The 13,690-nt window shown below is 49.5% G+C and overlaps 1 protein-coding gene across 15 annotated transcripts in view; it reads left to right on the top strand.

The window, feature by feature from the left end:
- TACC2 (transforming acidic coiled-coil containing protein 2) overlaps nt 1-12,514 on the top strand; it is a 263,416-nt gene extending 250,902 nt beyond the window's left edge. For all 15 annotated transcript variants that reach the window (XM_017872250.1, XM_017872246.1, XM_017872248.1 and 12 more), the window contains 4 exons: nt 6,079-6,239; nt 6,488-6,594; nt 6,987-7,107; nt 11,963-12,514. In XM_017872250.1, the coding sequence (XP_017727739.1) occupies nt 6,079-6,239; nt 6,488-6,594; nt 6,987-7,107; nt 11,963-12,028 (455 nt within the window). In that variant the 3' untranslated portion in view covers nt 12,029-12,514. The remainder of the gene's footprint in view (nt 1-6,078; nt 6,240-6,487; nt 6,595-6,986; nt 7,108-11,962) is intronic.
- The last annotated feature ends 1,176 nt before the right edge of the window (nt 12,515-13,690 follow it).

Genomic DNA, 13,690 nt, shown 5'->3' with positions numbered 1-13,690 from the left:
TATTTGTTTATTTATTTATTTGCTTAGGTTTATGATAATCCACTGTTTGTTTGTTTGGGGATGAGGTCTTGCTATGTTGCCCAGGCTGGTCTCAAACTTCTGGGGTTCAGCAATCCTCCTGCCTTGGTCACCCAACATGCTGGGATTACAGGCGTGAGCTACCATGCCCAGCCCATGATAACCGGTTTCGTTGTTGTTGTTGTTTGAGATGGAGTCTCGTTCTGTCACCCAGGCTGGAGCACAATGGCGTGATCTCGGCTCACTGCAACCTCCACCCCCCAGGTTCAAGCGATTCTCCTGCCTCAGCCTCCCGAGTAGCTGGGATTACAGGCACCTGCCACCATGCCCGGCTAATTTTTGTATTTTTAGTAGAGACGGGGTTTCACCATTTTGGCCAGGCTGGTGTTGAACTCCTGACCTTAAGCGATCCACCTGCCTCGGCCTCCCAAAGCTCTGGGATTGCAGGCGTGAGCCACTGCACCCGATCCGATAAGCAGTTTTTTTTCTTCTAAGGATATATGGAGTAAAAACTCCAGGTCACTGCAGACCACACTTCATTTGTCCAAGCTTGACACTGTGCTGGCACCTGGCCCCCACCCCCAAATATATGGATGTGTGAGTCACATCACACCTCTAGCTTGTCCCAAGATGAATATAATAGTAGCCTCAGCAATGGTGAAGAGGCCAGCAATTGAGTGCTTTCCATTCAAAGGAGCTTCAATTTTGATTTATTGTAACAAAGTTCATTTCACCCAGAAAAGAAGCACATTCGGGTTTAGCCTCATGGTGCATGCTTTCTATCAAAGTGAAACTTCTTTATTAAATTGGTATAAGAATTTATGAACACATATGGATAAGATAAAGAAAAAACTCTTAGAGTTGAAAATGCTGGCAAAAATGGTCAGGCTAAGGGATTGATGTCTTCCTTATGTGGTGTTTGGTAAGTAGAACACAACTCTTTGGCCTCCGGGAGTCTTGCAATTTGAGAACATCGCTCAGGCCCTCCGTGGCTCATCTGGAAACATCCCGCTCCATCTCAGAGCCGTACGCTTCTTTTTGTCCTTGGTGATGACATTTTGATAAATGTTGAAATGCAGGGGAAAGGGCGTGAGCTTTTGCTCCTGAGAGAAGCCTACCCAGGCCATCTTTTATTGCTCAGCGAGTGAAGTTGATATAAACAGACATTCCCTCTTGAAAATTAGAAGTGGAGAATTTCTGTAGTTGGCATAAATGTTCTGTCCTTGTCATGACAGAAAGATGACTCCCACAGTTTCCTCAAGGAATATCTGCAGGTGACAGCAGTGAGGATCTTTTCAATCCTAGGCAGTGTAAGTTCCCACCAAGCCCTGGAGAGAGTGCCACCTGCCTTCCTCTCACCCTGGCTCCAGGGATTAGGGCTACACATCACCCCCCATCCCCACCCCTGCTCCCAGACCTCATATGTTTGGCCTGAGGGGCCCTGTCTTCAAGAGCTGTACACACAATCCCTTAGAGCATTTTCCTGTCCTTGGGCTACTCTCTGGGTGGCCCCGTGAGACTCCTCCAGTGTCCCTGGCCGGGAGCAGCATTGCCACAGAGGGGCATCTCACTGTGTGTCTGTTGCCGGATCCCCATCCTCATTCACCCATTGGCCGTCCTCTTTGTCATTCCAAGGCTTTTTCATCAGAAAGGTGGCAGGCCTGTGGTTGTCATTCCTTCAGCCACTGTTGCAGGTCATTGACTAAAGTCACCATAGATTTCAATGTCCTTGTGTCCTTGCGGAAGACGGCAGGGGGCTGAGGCATGACTGGGACTCATTGTAGCTGTGGGCAGGACATGCCTTCTTTGTGGCATGTTTCAGGTCAGGGTCTCTCCATGCTTGGCCACATGCCCAGGAGGCCCACCTGGGTTCCATGCTTTTCTTTCCATTTTCATTCGCCTAACCAGCATCCCTCGTGAAAGAGGAAACAGGTCCAGAGAGATTGGCAGTTCAGGACCACCGTGACTGTAGCTGTATTTTGAAGTCAAACCAGCTCTGGCCCACATGTGCTAGCTCTTCCTGGCTCTGCTCCATTCAGCTTTCACAGATGCTCCACACCAGTGTGACATCAGTCCTGCCATTGTTATTCATTCGCATCAAATGTTACTGGAGAGGAGATGTCTTGTTAAGCTTAAATAGTGACTATTCAGAATTCAGAACGAAAAGAGACTTCTGTGCTTTCTGCATTCCAGGTTGTTGCAATTGATTTCTTTCTGCTTTTCTAACAACTGCCCTGATTATCTGTTTTGCTTCCATTTTCTGTTGCTTCTTGCCCTTTGCTTGCAAAACAAACAGGCAAGCCTGGTAAGTAAACGCTTTTCCCCCTAATTTGACACCTGCCCATCGCAACCCTTTGTTTGTTTGTTTGTTTTCTATTTTGTTATTTTGCTTTGTGTATTGCTGCATTCCCCGACATGATTTCATAATGTTTTCCCTGAAAAAGCCAGGAAGGTCTTCAGGAGCATTGTTCTGTTGTTGAGTGTAGGGCGTCTTTCTCCTGATTTCAAGAACCTAACTGCATTTGTCATGTACAAAAAGATTTGTGAAGCATTCTTGCCTCCTCTGTCTCCTGGGAACGGGGTAATTCTATTTTTAAAAGGGAAGAGGAAAGGAAACCTGAGGCAGGCAAAGTCTTGGATCCAGGAAATCAGATGGACTTGGTTTGGTAAACAGCTCCTTTACCAAGGCAGGTGAAACGTACACATGGGCTCAAATCAGCCCAGAATATATACGATATAGCGTGCTGGGAACTAAGGAAGCAGCCAGAATTCAAAGAATAAAAACAAGCATTTGATTACTAGAGACATGTTGAAAGGCCCTTTCTTTTAGGAGTGTGGGTGTAGCAAGCAGGTTGCTGGTGATTCTTATCTCTCTATGTTAAAAAGCTCCCTCTTCGCAAGCCACTGTGACACTGTTGCACTGATTCCAGGGGTTACAGAGTTTATTATGGACAATGAGGCTCTTAATAATGGGTTACCAATACGGGACTCTTCCTCCTTCTTGAGGGCTTTATGCACAGTTTCTCATTTAATCTGCAAATGCAAAGAGATATAAATAGTCTTTTCCCCTATTTTAGACAAGGAGGCTGAGACTCAGAGTTTAAAACCCTAGTCAAGATCTCGCATATGGGAAGTGTCAAAGTGAGGTCTCAAACCCAGGCAGTCAGACTCCAGAGGCTCCTAGCCACTGGCCTGGGCAGCTCTGGGCTGCTGGTAGTGAGAGCTCTAGGAGTCCCACAATTGCAGAGGCAGGTGGGAGGGACATTCGGCGTCTTCAGGACCAGTGGTTCTCCAAGCAGGGTCCCTGCTCCAGCAGCATATGTGTCAAACTCGGGAACTTGTGACCTGTGCATATTCTCTGCCCCACCCCAGACCTCCTAATCTCACGCCGTGGGGTGAGGCGTAGCAGCCTGCATGTGAACAAGCCCTTCAGCTGAATAAATCCATGCTCACATGGGAGAGTTGTTGGAAATGAGGCACTGGGACCCTAAGAGGTCAGAACTTTAGAGCCAGCTTATGTCAGGACCGGAGCTGAAACTGAGGAAATGACCGCACCACACGGTAACGGTGTGCCTAGTTCTGGGGTATGGCAAGATGCAGATCTGTCCGGAACCTAAGGGAAAAGAACTCACGCAACCGAATCTCCCTGCTACTAAGGGAGCTGCATCCTACAAGGTCTGTCATTACAAGGGGCCCGTGTAGAGACGTGGTTCGGGGTCTGTCATTTTCTCAGTGAACAGTGATGTAGCTTCTTAAACCCTCTGTTTCACCTTCTGTAAAATGAGGGTAAGAAAAGCTGCCCGGGTGGTTGTGATACTCTTAAGTCGTTCACTCGTCGCATGGACATGTATCAAAACATCCTCTATGCCCGGCACTGTCCTAGGCCCTGGGGCAGAGCAAGTGGACAAAACAGACTCTGGTGCCTGCCCTCACAGAGCGTGCATTCATCAGGGAGATGAGCTGCTGATACACTAGCATAGGCACACATGCACACACGTGCACGCATGCATGCACACATCTGATATAAGGGGTGGCTGCCGCTGCAAAAGGAAAATAAAGAACTCTAGAGGAAGAGGAGCCATTTCCAGCACCTCTGGGGAGGTGACATGGGATCAGAGCCCTGAGCAAAATGTTGGGGAACCCTGGAAGCCCTGGGGCATTGGAGGCCTTCATGGGTGGAGCAGAGAGGCCAGGAAGGATAGAGGGCAGAGCATGTTATTTCCATTTCAGAGGGAGGTCACTGGGGGGACTCTGAGCAGGAGTGAGGTGGTCTGGTGTGCACATTAGGAAGCTCGGTCTGGCTGCTGAGTGCTGGCTTAAGGACAGTCAACACCTAGAGCAGTCAGCAGGGCGCCCGCCGCATGGAAGGGTCCAGTCAGCACTGGCGGCCGCTGTTCTGTGATTTCCAGATGTGATCTGTCTGCAGCAGCCAGCCCTCGGAGTCATTCCAGGTGGCAGGCAGCCCCTCCCCGGTGACCAGGGCCTGGCAGAAAGACAGGTCTGCTAAGCTCCTTCCCCAGGAGCTGTGAGTGGGCGCTTCTCCCTTACCCCCTCTGCTGTCACCATGAGAGCAAATGGTTCCTCACACACCTGGGCCAGGGATGGATCCACACAGAGGACAGAGGGGTGTTTTGTGTAGAGTAGTCAGAGAAGGCCTTTCCTGTAAGTGTAGAAATGAATTTTTAAGCAGCCATAAAAAAGAGCAAAGCCGGCCGGGCGCGGTGGCTCAAGCCTGTAATCCCAGCACTTTGGGAGGCCGAGACGGGCGGATCATGAGGTCAGGAGATCGAGACCATCCTGGCTAATATGGTGAAACCCCGTCTCTACTAAAAAATACAAAAAACTAGCCGGGCGACGAGGCGGGCGCCTGTAGTCCCAGCTACTCGGGAGGCTGAGACAGCAGAATGGCGTGAACCCGGGAGGCGGAGCTTGCAGTGAGCTGAGAGCCGGCCACTGCACTCCAGCCTGGGCGGCAGAGCAAGACTCCGTCTCAAAAAAAAAAAAAAAAAAGAGCAAAGCCATGTCCTTTGTACCAGCATGGGCACAGCTGAAGGCCGTTGTCCTCAGGGAATTAATGCAGAAATAGAGCACCAAACACTGCGCATTCTCATTTATAAGAGGAAGCTACACATTGGGTACACACAGACACGAAGATGGGAACAGAAGACACTGGGGAGTTCACAGTGGGGGCGGCAGGAAGGGGGACAAGGGTTGAAAAACTGCCTTTCAGGTACTATGCTCAGTACCTGAGTGACAGGCTCATTAGAAGCCCATACCCCAGCGTCAGTCACACAGTATGGCCATGTACAACCTGTGTATGTGCCCCAAATCTAAAAATATATATTTTCTAGATATTTGGTGCAGATGATTAGCTTGGAATGGCCACGGGCCAGAGAGGTGGGGCAGAGGACAATGGTTCCTCTCACCAGGATCAGCCACTCGGAACTGGGCCGACATTGAATTATATTGTACATCACTGAGAAACTAACCTTGATGGAAATAGCTCCATGTTCCTTGGAGTTATGACACTTGCTGTATCGCAGACGCTATCTGTGCCTGTGTGAATGGAATTTCAGAGGAGATGGTTTTTTGGGCTCTGGGTTTCCAGACGACCTCTCTGTCCTGATACATAGGAGAGCCCACCCCTCACAGCCCAGACCTCACACCCTTTAATTGTCCCAACACAAAGTTCACTAGCGATGTCTTCTTTTTTACTTTATGGATCTGTCTGCTTGCTGTCAGCAACCACATGGAATCACCAGGGACACCAATATAGACCTGTGTAGGGGGCTGCACTGGTCAGGTTAAGGAATAGTGATGGCTCATTTCTTCCTTACGTGAGGCTGCACAGGCCCGGGTCTGGGAAGCCGGGGCGCTGGGTTTTGTTCTGTTAGAGACAGTCTGGGAGGGCTCTGGGGCGTGGGTTCGTCCCAAGGAAAAGCTGGGGTTTGAGGTGTCCCCGCCGGTGAGGCTGAGTGGCATCTGAGGCCTCGGCTGGCGCCAGAGACCCAGTTTCGACTTTCTGGGCTCCATCATTTGGCTCCTGGTCTCTCCTGCCAGAGGACGAACAGAGAGAGAAGTCGGTCTCCCACCAGACAGTGCAGCAGCTGGTTCTGGAGAAGGAGCAAGCCCTGGCTGACCTGAACTCCGTGGAGAAGTCTCTGGCTGACCTCTTCAGGAGATATGAGAAGATGAAGGAGGTCCTGGAAGGCTTCCGCAAGGTGGGGCTGAGTTTGGGGACGATGGAGGAGGCGGATCTGGTTGGGAGAGATTGTGGGGAGCACTGGGTGGGGGTGGGGTTCCGGAAGTCGGTCTTGAGCCACCTGCAAGGAGGGGGTCCATGCAGGCTGGGGAGGCAGACTTGGCTGCCTGGGGTTACACCCGCATCCGAGAGTTCATGGGGGTTCCCACCACTCCCGGGCATTTGTTCTCGTGGACTTGATGCCTATCCTCTGCCCTGCCGTGTCAGAATGAAGAGGTGCTGAAGAGGTGTGCACAGGAGTACCTGTCCCGAGTGAAGAAGGAGGAGCAGAGGTACCAGGCCCTGAAGGTGCATGCAGAGGAGAAACTGGACAGGTAACAGCCACTGGGGGTGGCTCCCAGGGGCCTCCCAGGGGGTGGCTGCCCTTACCCAGGCAGGCTGGGACCTCTGGCAGCACCTGTGACATGAGCTTGGAAAGGGGGAGTCATCCGAGTGTGTGTTTCAGTAAGACTCATGAGAAGGCACACACAGTTAGCATCATTTAATCAGTGGAGGATGCATATTGCAATGTCCAGGGTGCCCCGGCACCTTGGCCTCATAGCGATGGAATTGGGTTTGGTGTTCTCATGGGCTCCTGTGCTCCAGCTCCAGTTGGTGGGAGCTGGAGCCAGACCAGGCCGCTCTCCCTGCCTGGAGCTGGGAAGCAGGAGGTGTCTCTAGTGATCCACAAAAAAGAATGATAATTCTGAGCTCTCTGTCTCTGCAGGGCCAATGCTGAGATCGCTCAGGTTCGAGGCAAGGCCCAGCAGGAGCAAGCTGCCCACCAGGCCAGCCTACGGAAGGAGCAGCTGCGAGTGGATGCCCTGGAAAGGACGCTGGAGCAGAAGGTAATGGGAGGGGCGTGGCCTCCAGGTGGGCCGGGCTGCTGCTCTCTGTGCTGCTGGCCAGTCCAGATAGACAGGCTGGGCTTCCCTGGCCACTGCTGCTCCTGAAGACGAGTTCATGTTTCATGTGCATACCCTTGGCTCCTTCTAGAAGTTCCAATTTCATGCCAGCCCTGAGACCAGCTTCCTCTCCACCATTCCTGGAATTGCAGCCTGCATGTGTTAATTACTGCCATTTTCATTCCTTTCCAACATTCGTTTGTTTGTTGGATATTTATTAAGTGCCTTGTGTTAGGCGTAGCCCTTGAACCCCTGGATCCAGCATGTTTTACTGGTGAGTGGAGGGGGTGCCCACCAGGCCCTGGCAGCGACGGCCAGCTGATGCAGAGCAAGGGCAGTGTCAGGACTGGAAGGGCGCCCAGGTGGCCTCTAGGGACAGGGGTGATCTTCCCGAGGACACTCAGCTTGTGCCCAGGTTTCCTGCTTTTGGATCTGGCACCCGTCGTCCACTGTGAGCACTGTCTCCCTGGGTGTCCAGATAAGACGTTCCCTCAGCCCAGCAGGGCCCTCTGAGCATTGGGCTGTTGAGTCTGCGTGTGTGGGTGAGGGCCAGCCTCCCTCCTTGGATGTGTTTCTCAAGAAGAGGATTTCCAGATGTGCAGCCTCCTTCCAGTCAATGTCCTGAGCCTTGGGGTCCCCCTGCATGGTCATCCACGAGCCCAGCAGCCTGGGTTAGCAGCACTACTTACGCATTTTGGGACTTGATAGGCAGTGATGGGGCATCCTTTGTTGGCATCAGGAATCCATGTGCCTCCCGAGTGGCCTCTACTACCCCAGGAGCGCCCAGCCAGCCCCAGGGGATTGACTGTCCTCCTTTGCCCACTGTGGTTGGTGGTGGTCTCGAGGGGCATTTGGGCCAAGCAGTGGTGATCTCTGCCCTGGGCAGGTGCCAGCCCTCACTCCACCTAAGTGATGTTGGAGAAAGAGCCCTGGGGAGCAAGAAACAGGGTTCCTGGCCCCACTGCACCATCTGTCATGGCCCTGGGCAAGCCTTGCACCCCACCTCAGTGTCTAGTTTCCTTCTAGCCGTGAAAATTTGAAGCCTGTATCATTGGGCAGATGGATTTCCCTAAGGTCCAAATCTGATACTCACCCAGTCTCCACTAAGCCCTGTGCCCTGCAGGATGTTCCTGGTTACCATGTTACAGATCATTCTTTTCCTTTTTTTTTTTTTTTTTTTGAGGCGGGGTCTGTTTCTGTTGCCCAGGCTGCAGTGCAATGGTGCCGTCATGGCTCACTGCACCCTCAACCACCTGGGCTCAAGTGATCCTCCCGCCTCAACCTCCTGAGTAGCTGAGACCACAGTGCCCCCTACCAGCCTAATTTTTTTTATTTTTGTTTTTGTAGAGACAGGGTCTCACTTTGTTGCCCATGCTGGTCTTAAACTTCTGGGCTCAAGCAGTCCTCGTGTCTCGGCCTCCCAAAGTGTTGGGATTATAGGTGTGACGTTAATTTAATTCTTTACCTTTCTTCTTGGGATGAAAAAGACAGATGGCTACTAGACAGTTTAATATCAAAATTGCATTTAAAAAATAGTCTGGAATATGCATATATTCAACTACCTCTGTTTTGTAGGCTCCGATGATTGCTCTTAGCAGTATAGTCAGAGCGAGATGTGTGGTCACAACTGTCAAGTGCAAGTTTCTGCTCACTTACCCAGTATTTATTTATTTATATATTTTTTGTTATACTTTAAGTTCTAGGGTACATGTGCACAACGTGCTGGTTTGTTACATATGTATCCATGTGCCATGTTGGTGTGCTGCACCCATTAACTCGTCATTTACATTAGGTATTTCTCCTAATGCTATCCTTCCCCCCTCCCCACTCCCCACAATAGGACCCGGTGTGTGATGTTCCCCTTCCTGTGTCCAAGTGATCTCATTGTTCAATTTCCACCTATGAGTGAGAACCCACCCAGTATTTATGGAGCATCATTATGGTTTTAGTGTTGAGTGTCCATTTTTTATTCATTGTATGCTGATAATCCATGTGTGGCATATTTGATGACTTGAAAATGGAATGTTTCATTAAAATGAAGATGATATTAGAAGCCGGGCATGTTGGCATGCGCCTGTGGTCCCAGCTACTTGGGAGGCTGGGGTGGGAGGACTGCTGGAGCCCAGAAGTTCGAGGCTGCAGCGCGCTGTGATTGTGCCTGTAAGTAGCCAACTGCATTGCAGCCTGGGCAACAGCGCAAGACCCCGTCTCTAAAATAAAGAAATAAAAACCATATTTCACAGTCACTGTGGCTATTGCAGCAGTTGAACATAAAATGTCTCTTGGTGAGAAATGTAGCAATGTATGGTGTGAGATGGTTCCCCCGTTTCCTGTGTTTAAATTGCATTATCTTAAACTAAACTTTCAGAGGAATGAACGAATCACACAGGTTCTTCCCTGAAAGACCTAAGTGATATCTAGGGGACAGTCCCGTTCTAAAGAGATTCAGAAACATGATCCACCCAGGCAGTTCTTGCATGGAGGCGCTGGACATTTCACCCAATCAGCGCTTTATAAAGACCTTTGCTCCATGAACTGAGCTTTATGCTGGGGCAGTTTGCTTAGTGGTGGCTGATGATGCCAAGAGAGAGCCTGGAAAACCTCCAGAAATCACTTTCTAACGGGTGTGCCGATGCCTCTCAACCATCAGTCACCGAACATGATGTTGAACAATTATAATGGCAAAGCCATATAGGAGCTGGGTCAACCTGAATTTGTGTTCCAGGCGTGCCACATCTGACTGGCTGTGTGACCTTATACACAACCCTAATTTCTCTGAGCCTCCATTTCCTCACTGAAAAATGAGGATCATACTGGCTTCCTTGAAGGCACTGTTGAGGGAAGCAGGGGAGGCCAGAGGCCCTGGGTGTGTTTAGCATGGTGATCAGCATGTGGTGAGCTCTCCAAGGAGATGGAGAATTACCCTTAGTAGCCCCAGCAGGGGCCATGGTGGCAATGATAGTATTTATTTTTTTCTTTTGAGATGAAGCCTGTCTCTGTTACCTAAGCTGGAGTGCAGTGGCACGATCTTGGCTCACTGCAACCTCCACCTCCCAGGTTCAAGCAATTCTCCTGCCTCAGCTTCCCTAGTAGCTGGGATTACAGCTGTGTGCCACTACACTCAGCTAATTTTTTGTATTTTTAGTAGTGACAGGGTTTCACCATGTTGGCCAGGCTGGTCTTCGAACTCCTGACCTCAGCTAATCCACCTGCCTTGGCCTCCCCAAGTGCTGGGATTGCAGGCGCGAGCCATCATGCCCGGCCGATAATAGTAATTTTAAGATTAGTGGTCAATGCTGTGCCCCATTCAGAGCTCCCATCGTCCAGCCGGCCTTTCAGCGCCTCTCTTGAGTTGTTGGCCTCAGGTGCAAACTCGAGCCAGGAGGTGGGCCAGGGTTTTATGTTCGAGGCAGGCTTCTCCCACAGCAGGGCCTGCTGCTGGAAGGACTGTGACTTCCCCTCCACTGAGGAGAGCCACTGTTTCCCCAGCACTGACACAATGATGAGTGACAGCAGGAGTTCTAACCTAGGAACAGAGGGCATGTGGGTCTGGGCTGGAACATATCTCAGGAGTTCTGAGGTTTTCAGGGAAGGGCTCTGCACAGCCTCAGGGACAGGCTTTTGGTGAAGACTCACCTTCCACAGGAATCTCAAGGAAAAGCTGGCTGTAAAACATCCCCAGTATGCTGGAGCGATTCAGCCCCCCTGGAGAAGGCCATTGGAGATTGGTTGTGCTGTTGAACTTTATTTTTTTATTTTTTTTTTTGAGACAGAGTCTCACTCTGTTACCCAGGCCCGACTGCAGTGGCCCTATCTCGGTTCACTGCAAGCTCTGCCTCCCGGGTTCACACCATTCTCCTGCCTCAGCCTCCCAAGTAGCTGGGACTACAGGTGCCCACCACCACGCCCGGCTAATTTTTTGTATTTTTAGTAGAGATGGAGTTTCTAAAGACCCATGTTAGCCAGGATGGTCTCAATCTCCTGAGCTTATGATCTGCCCGCCTTGGCCTCCCAAAGTGCTGGGATTACAGGCGTGAGCCACCGCGCCTGGCCTGTGCTGTTGAACTTGATCAGCATCAGAGCCAGCATGTAACCTATCTGAAAGCAAAGCCACACCGTCCATGATGGAGGGATCATCCCACTGGATCCCCTCACTTTCTGAGAAGACGGACAGTGTAGGATCATCTGTGCTAGACAAATCTGTGGCTGGTTCCCTTGATTAGACAGGCAAGCTGTGGTGGGAGAATCACCATAAAGCCAGCTTGCATCTGCCCCCACCCCTTGTCATGACCCTGTAGCCCCAGTACCACCTATTTGGCATGCCTCTGAGCAATGCAAGTGATCCCATTCACGCAGAACTGCGGAACCCTCCTTACGCTATGTCTCAAACCATGGAGGGCTTTAGCCCAGACCCTCCTCACCTCAGATCACATCCTTCACAGGCAAATAAAGGGAAATGAACCAGACTAGTTAGTCCTTCACTCTGTGCTGGTCACTACCAGGAAACTATACATTTATCACCTCATTTACTTCTCAGAAAGAAACATGTTATCACCTACGTTCTAGAGTTAGAGACAGCAAGGCTCAGAGAGGTTGTGTAACTTGTGGAAGATCACACAGCTAGAGCCGGGATGTATACTTGGATCATTTGGCTCCAAGTCATTTGTCTCACTGCTTTAGATAACTTCAGTGGGACCAAGGGGGCCTGGTGGACCCCCATCTCCCCAAAAAGCCCCATGAGCATTCTGATTGGCCAGATTTCAAACATCAGCAACTTCTTTCTTGTCTACACTTGCAGAATAAAGAAATAGAAGAACTCACCAAGATTTGTGACGAACTGATTGCCAAAATGGGGAAGAGCTAACTCTGAACCGAATGTTTTGGACTTAACTATTGCGTGCAATATGACCGTCGGCACACTGCTGTTCCTCCAGTTCCATGGACAGGTTCTGTTTTCACTTTTTCGTATGCACTACTGTATTTCCTTTCTAAATAAAGTTGATTTGATTGTATGCAGTACTAAGGAGACTATCAGAATTTCTTGCTATTGGTTTGCATTTTCCTAGTATAATTCATAGCAAGTTGACCTCAGAGTTCCTGTATCAGGGAGATTGTCTGATTCTCTAATAAAAGACACATTGCTGACCTTGGCCTTGCCCTTTGTACACAAGTTCCCAGGGTGAGCAGCTTTTGGATTTAATATGAACATGTACAGCGTGCATAGGGACTCTTGCCTTAAGGAGTGTAAACTTGATCTGCATTTGCTGATTTGTTTTTTAAAACACAAGAATTGCATGTTTCAAATGAAATTCTCTATTGTAAATAAATTTTTTTCTTTGGATCTTGGCAATAAATATGTCTCGAATTTATTTTCTGGGAAGGGTTGAGTCTTTTCTCACCTTTGTCAAATCAGATTTGGCTTCGTGCTCTTCTCTGTCTGGGCTCATTTCTTTGTCCATAGACTTCAATAACATTTCCTTTCTTACCGTGGCTGCATTTGTAGGATGAAGCTAGTGAGAAATACTGACTTGCTACTGAAATAACTAAGTGAATGCATTGGACTAGCTGAGATTTGGTTTTAAAAAACCTCTTTGATTTCAGGAAGCAAATCTATTTCCTTTTATTGAGTCAAGGAAGTAACAGACTGCCACTCTTTCTGTTCAATCCCTTGGTGTGTGAAGGTCAATCCTGAAACCCCGATTCCCATCTAAAGGAAGGATTGGGAAGGGGTGAGCAATTGCCAGTGGGCGGCAGGCCACTTTGGAGATTAAACTAGCAGTGTGCCTGGCTGTAGATCGCTTCATTGCTGCTGGCTTGCTCAGGGCTCCCAGGTTGAAGAAGGCTGGGTGGATGAGGGGAGTTAGTGGGTAGAAAGGTGCGATCATCTCGCCATCAGAGAAATGCAAATCAAAACCACAATGAGATACCATCTCACGCCAGTTAGAATGGTGATCATTAAAAAGTCAGGAAACAACAGGTGCTGGAGAGGATGTGGAGAAATAGGTACACTTTTACACTGTTGGTGGGACTGTAAACTAGTTCAACCATTATGGAAAACAGTGTGGCGATTCCTCAAGGATCTAGAACTAGAAATACCATTTGACCCAGCCATCCCGTTACTGGGTATATACCCAAAGGATTATAAATCATGCTGCTATAAAGATACATGCACACGTATGTTTATTGCAGCACTATTCATGATAGCAAAGACTTGGAATCAACCGAAATGTCCATCAGTGACAGACTGGATTAAGCAAATGTGGCACATACACACCATGGAATACTATGCAGCCATAAAAAAGGATGAGTTCGTGCCCTTTGTAGGGATATGGATGCAGCTGAAAACCATCATTCTCAGCAAACTATTGCAAGAACAGAAAACCAAAAACCACATGTTCTCACTCATAGGTGGGACTTGAACAATGAGATCACTTGGACACAGGAAGGGGAACATCACACACCGGGTCCTATTGTGGGGAGGGGGGACGGGGAAGGGATAGCATTAGAAGATATACCTAATGTAAAT

The sequence above is a fragment of the Rhinopithecus bieti genome, unplaced genomic scaffold (genome assembly GCF_001698545.2).
Source record: "Rhinopithecus bieti isolate Rb0 unplaced genomic scaffold, ASM169854v2 scaffold_6710, whole genome shotgun sequence".
Taxonomy (NCBI): Eukaryota; Metazoa; Chordata; class Mammalia; order Primates; family Cercopithecidae; genus Rhinopithecus; species Rhinopithecus bieti.
The sequence above is the reverse complement of the archived record's forward strand: the minus strand, read 5'-3'. Positions and strand labels throughout refer to the sequence as shown.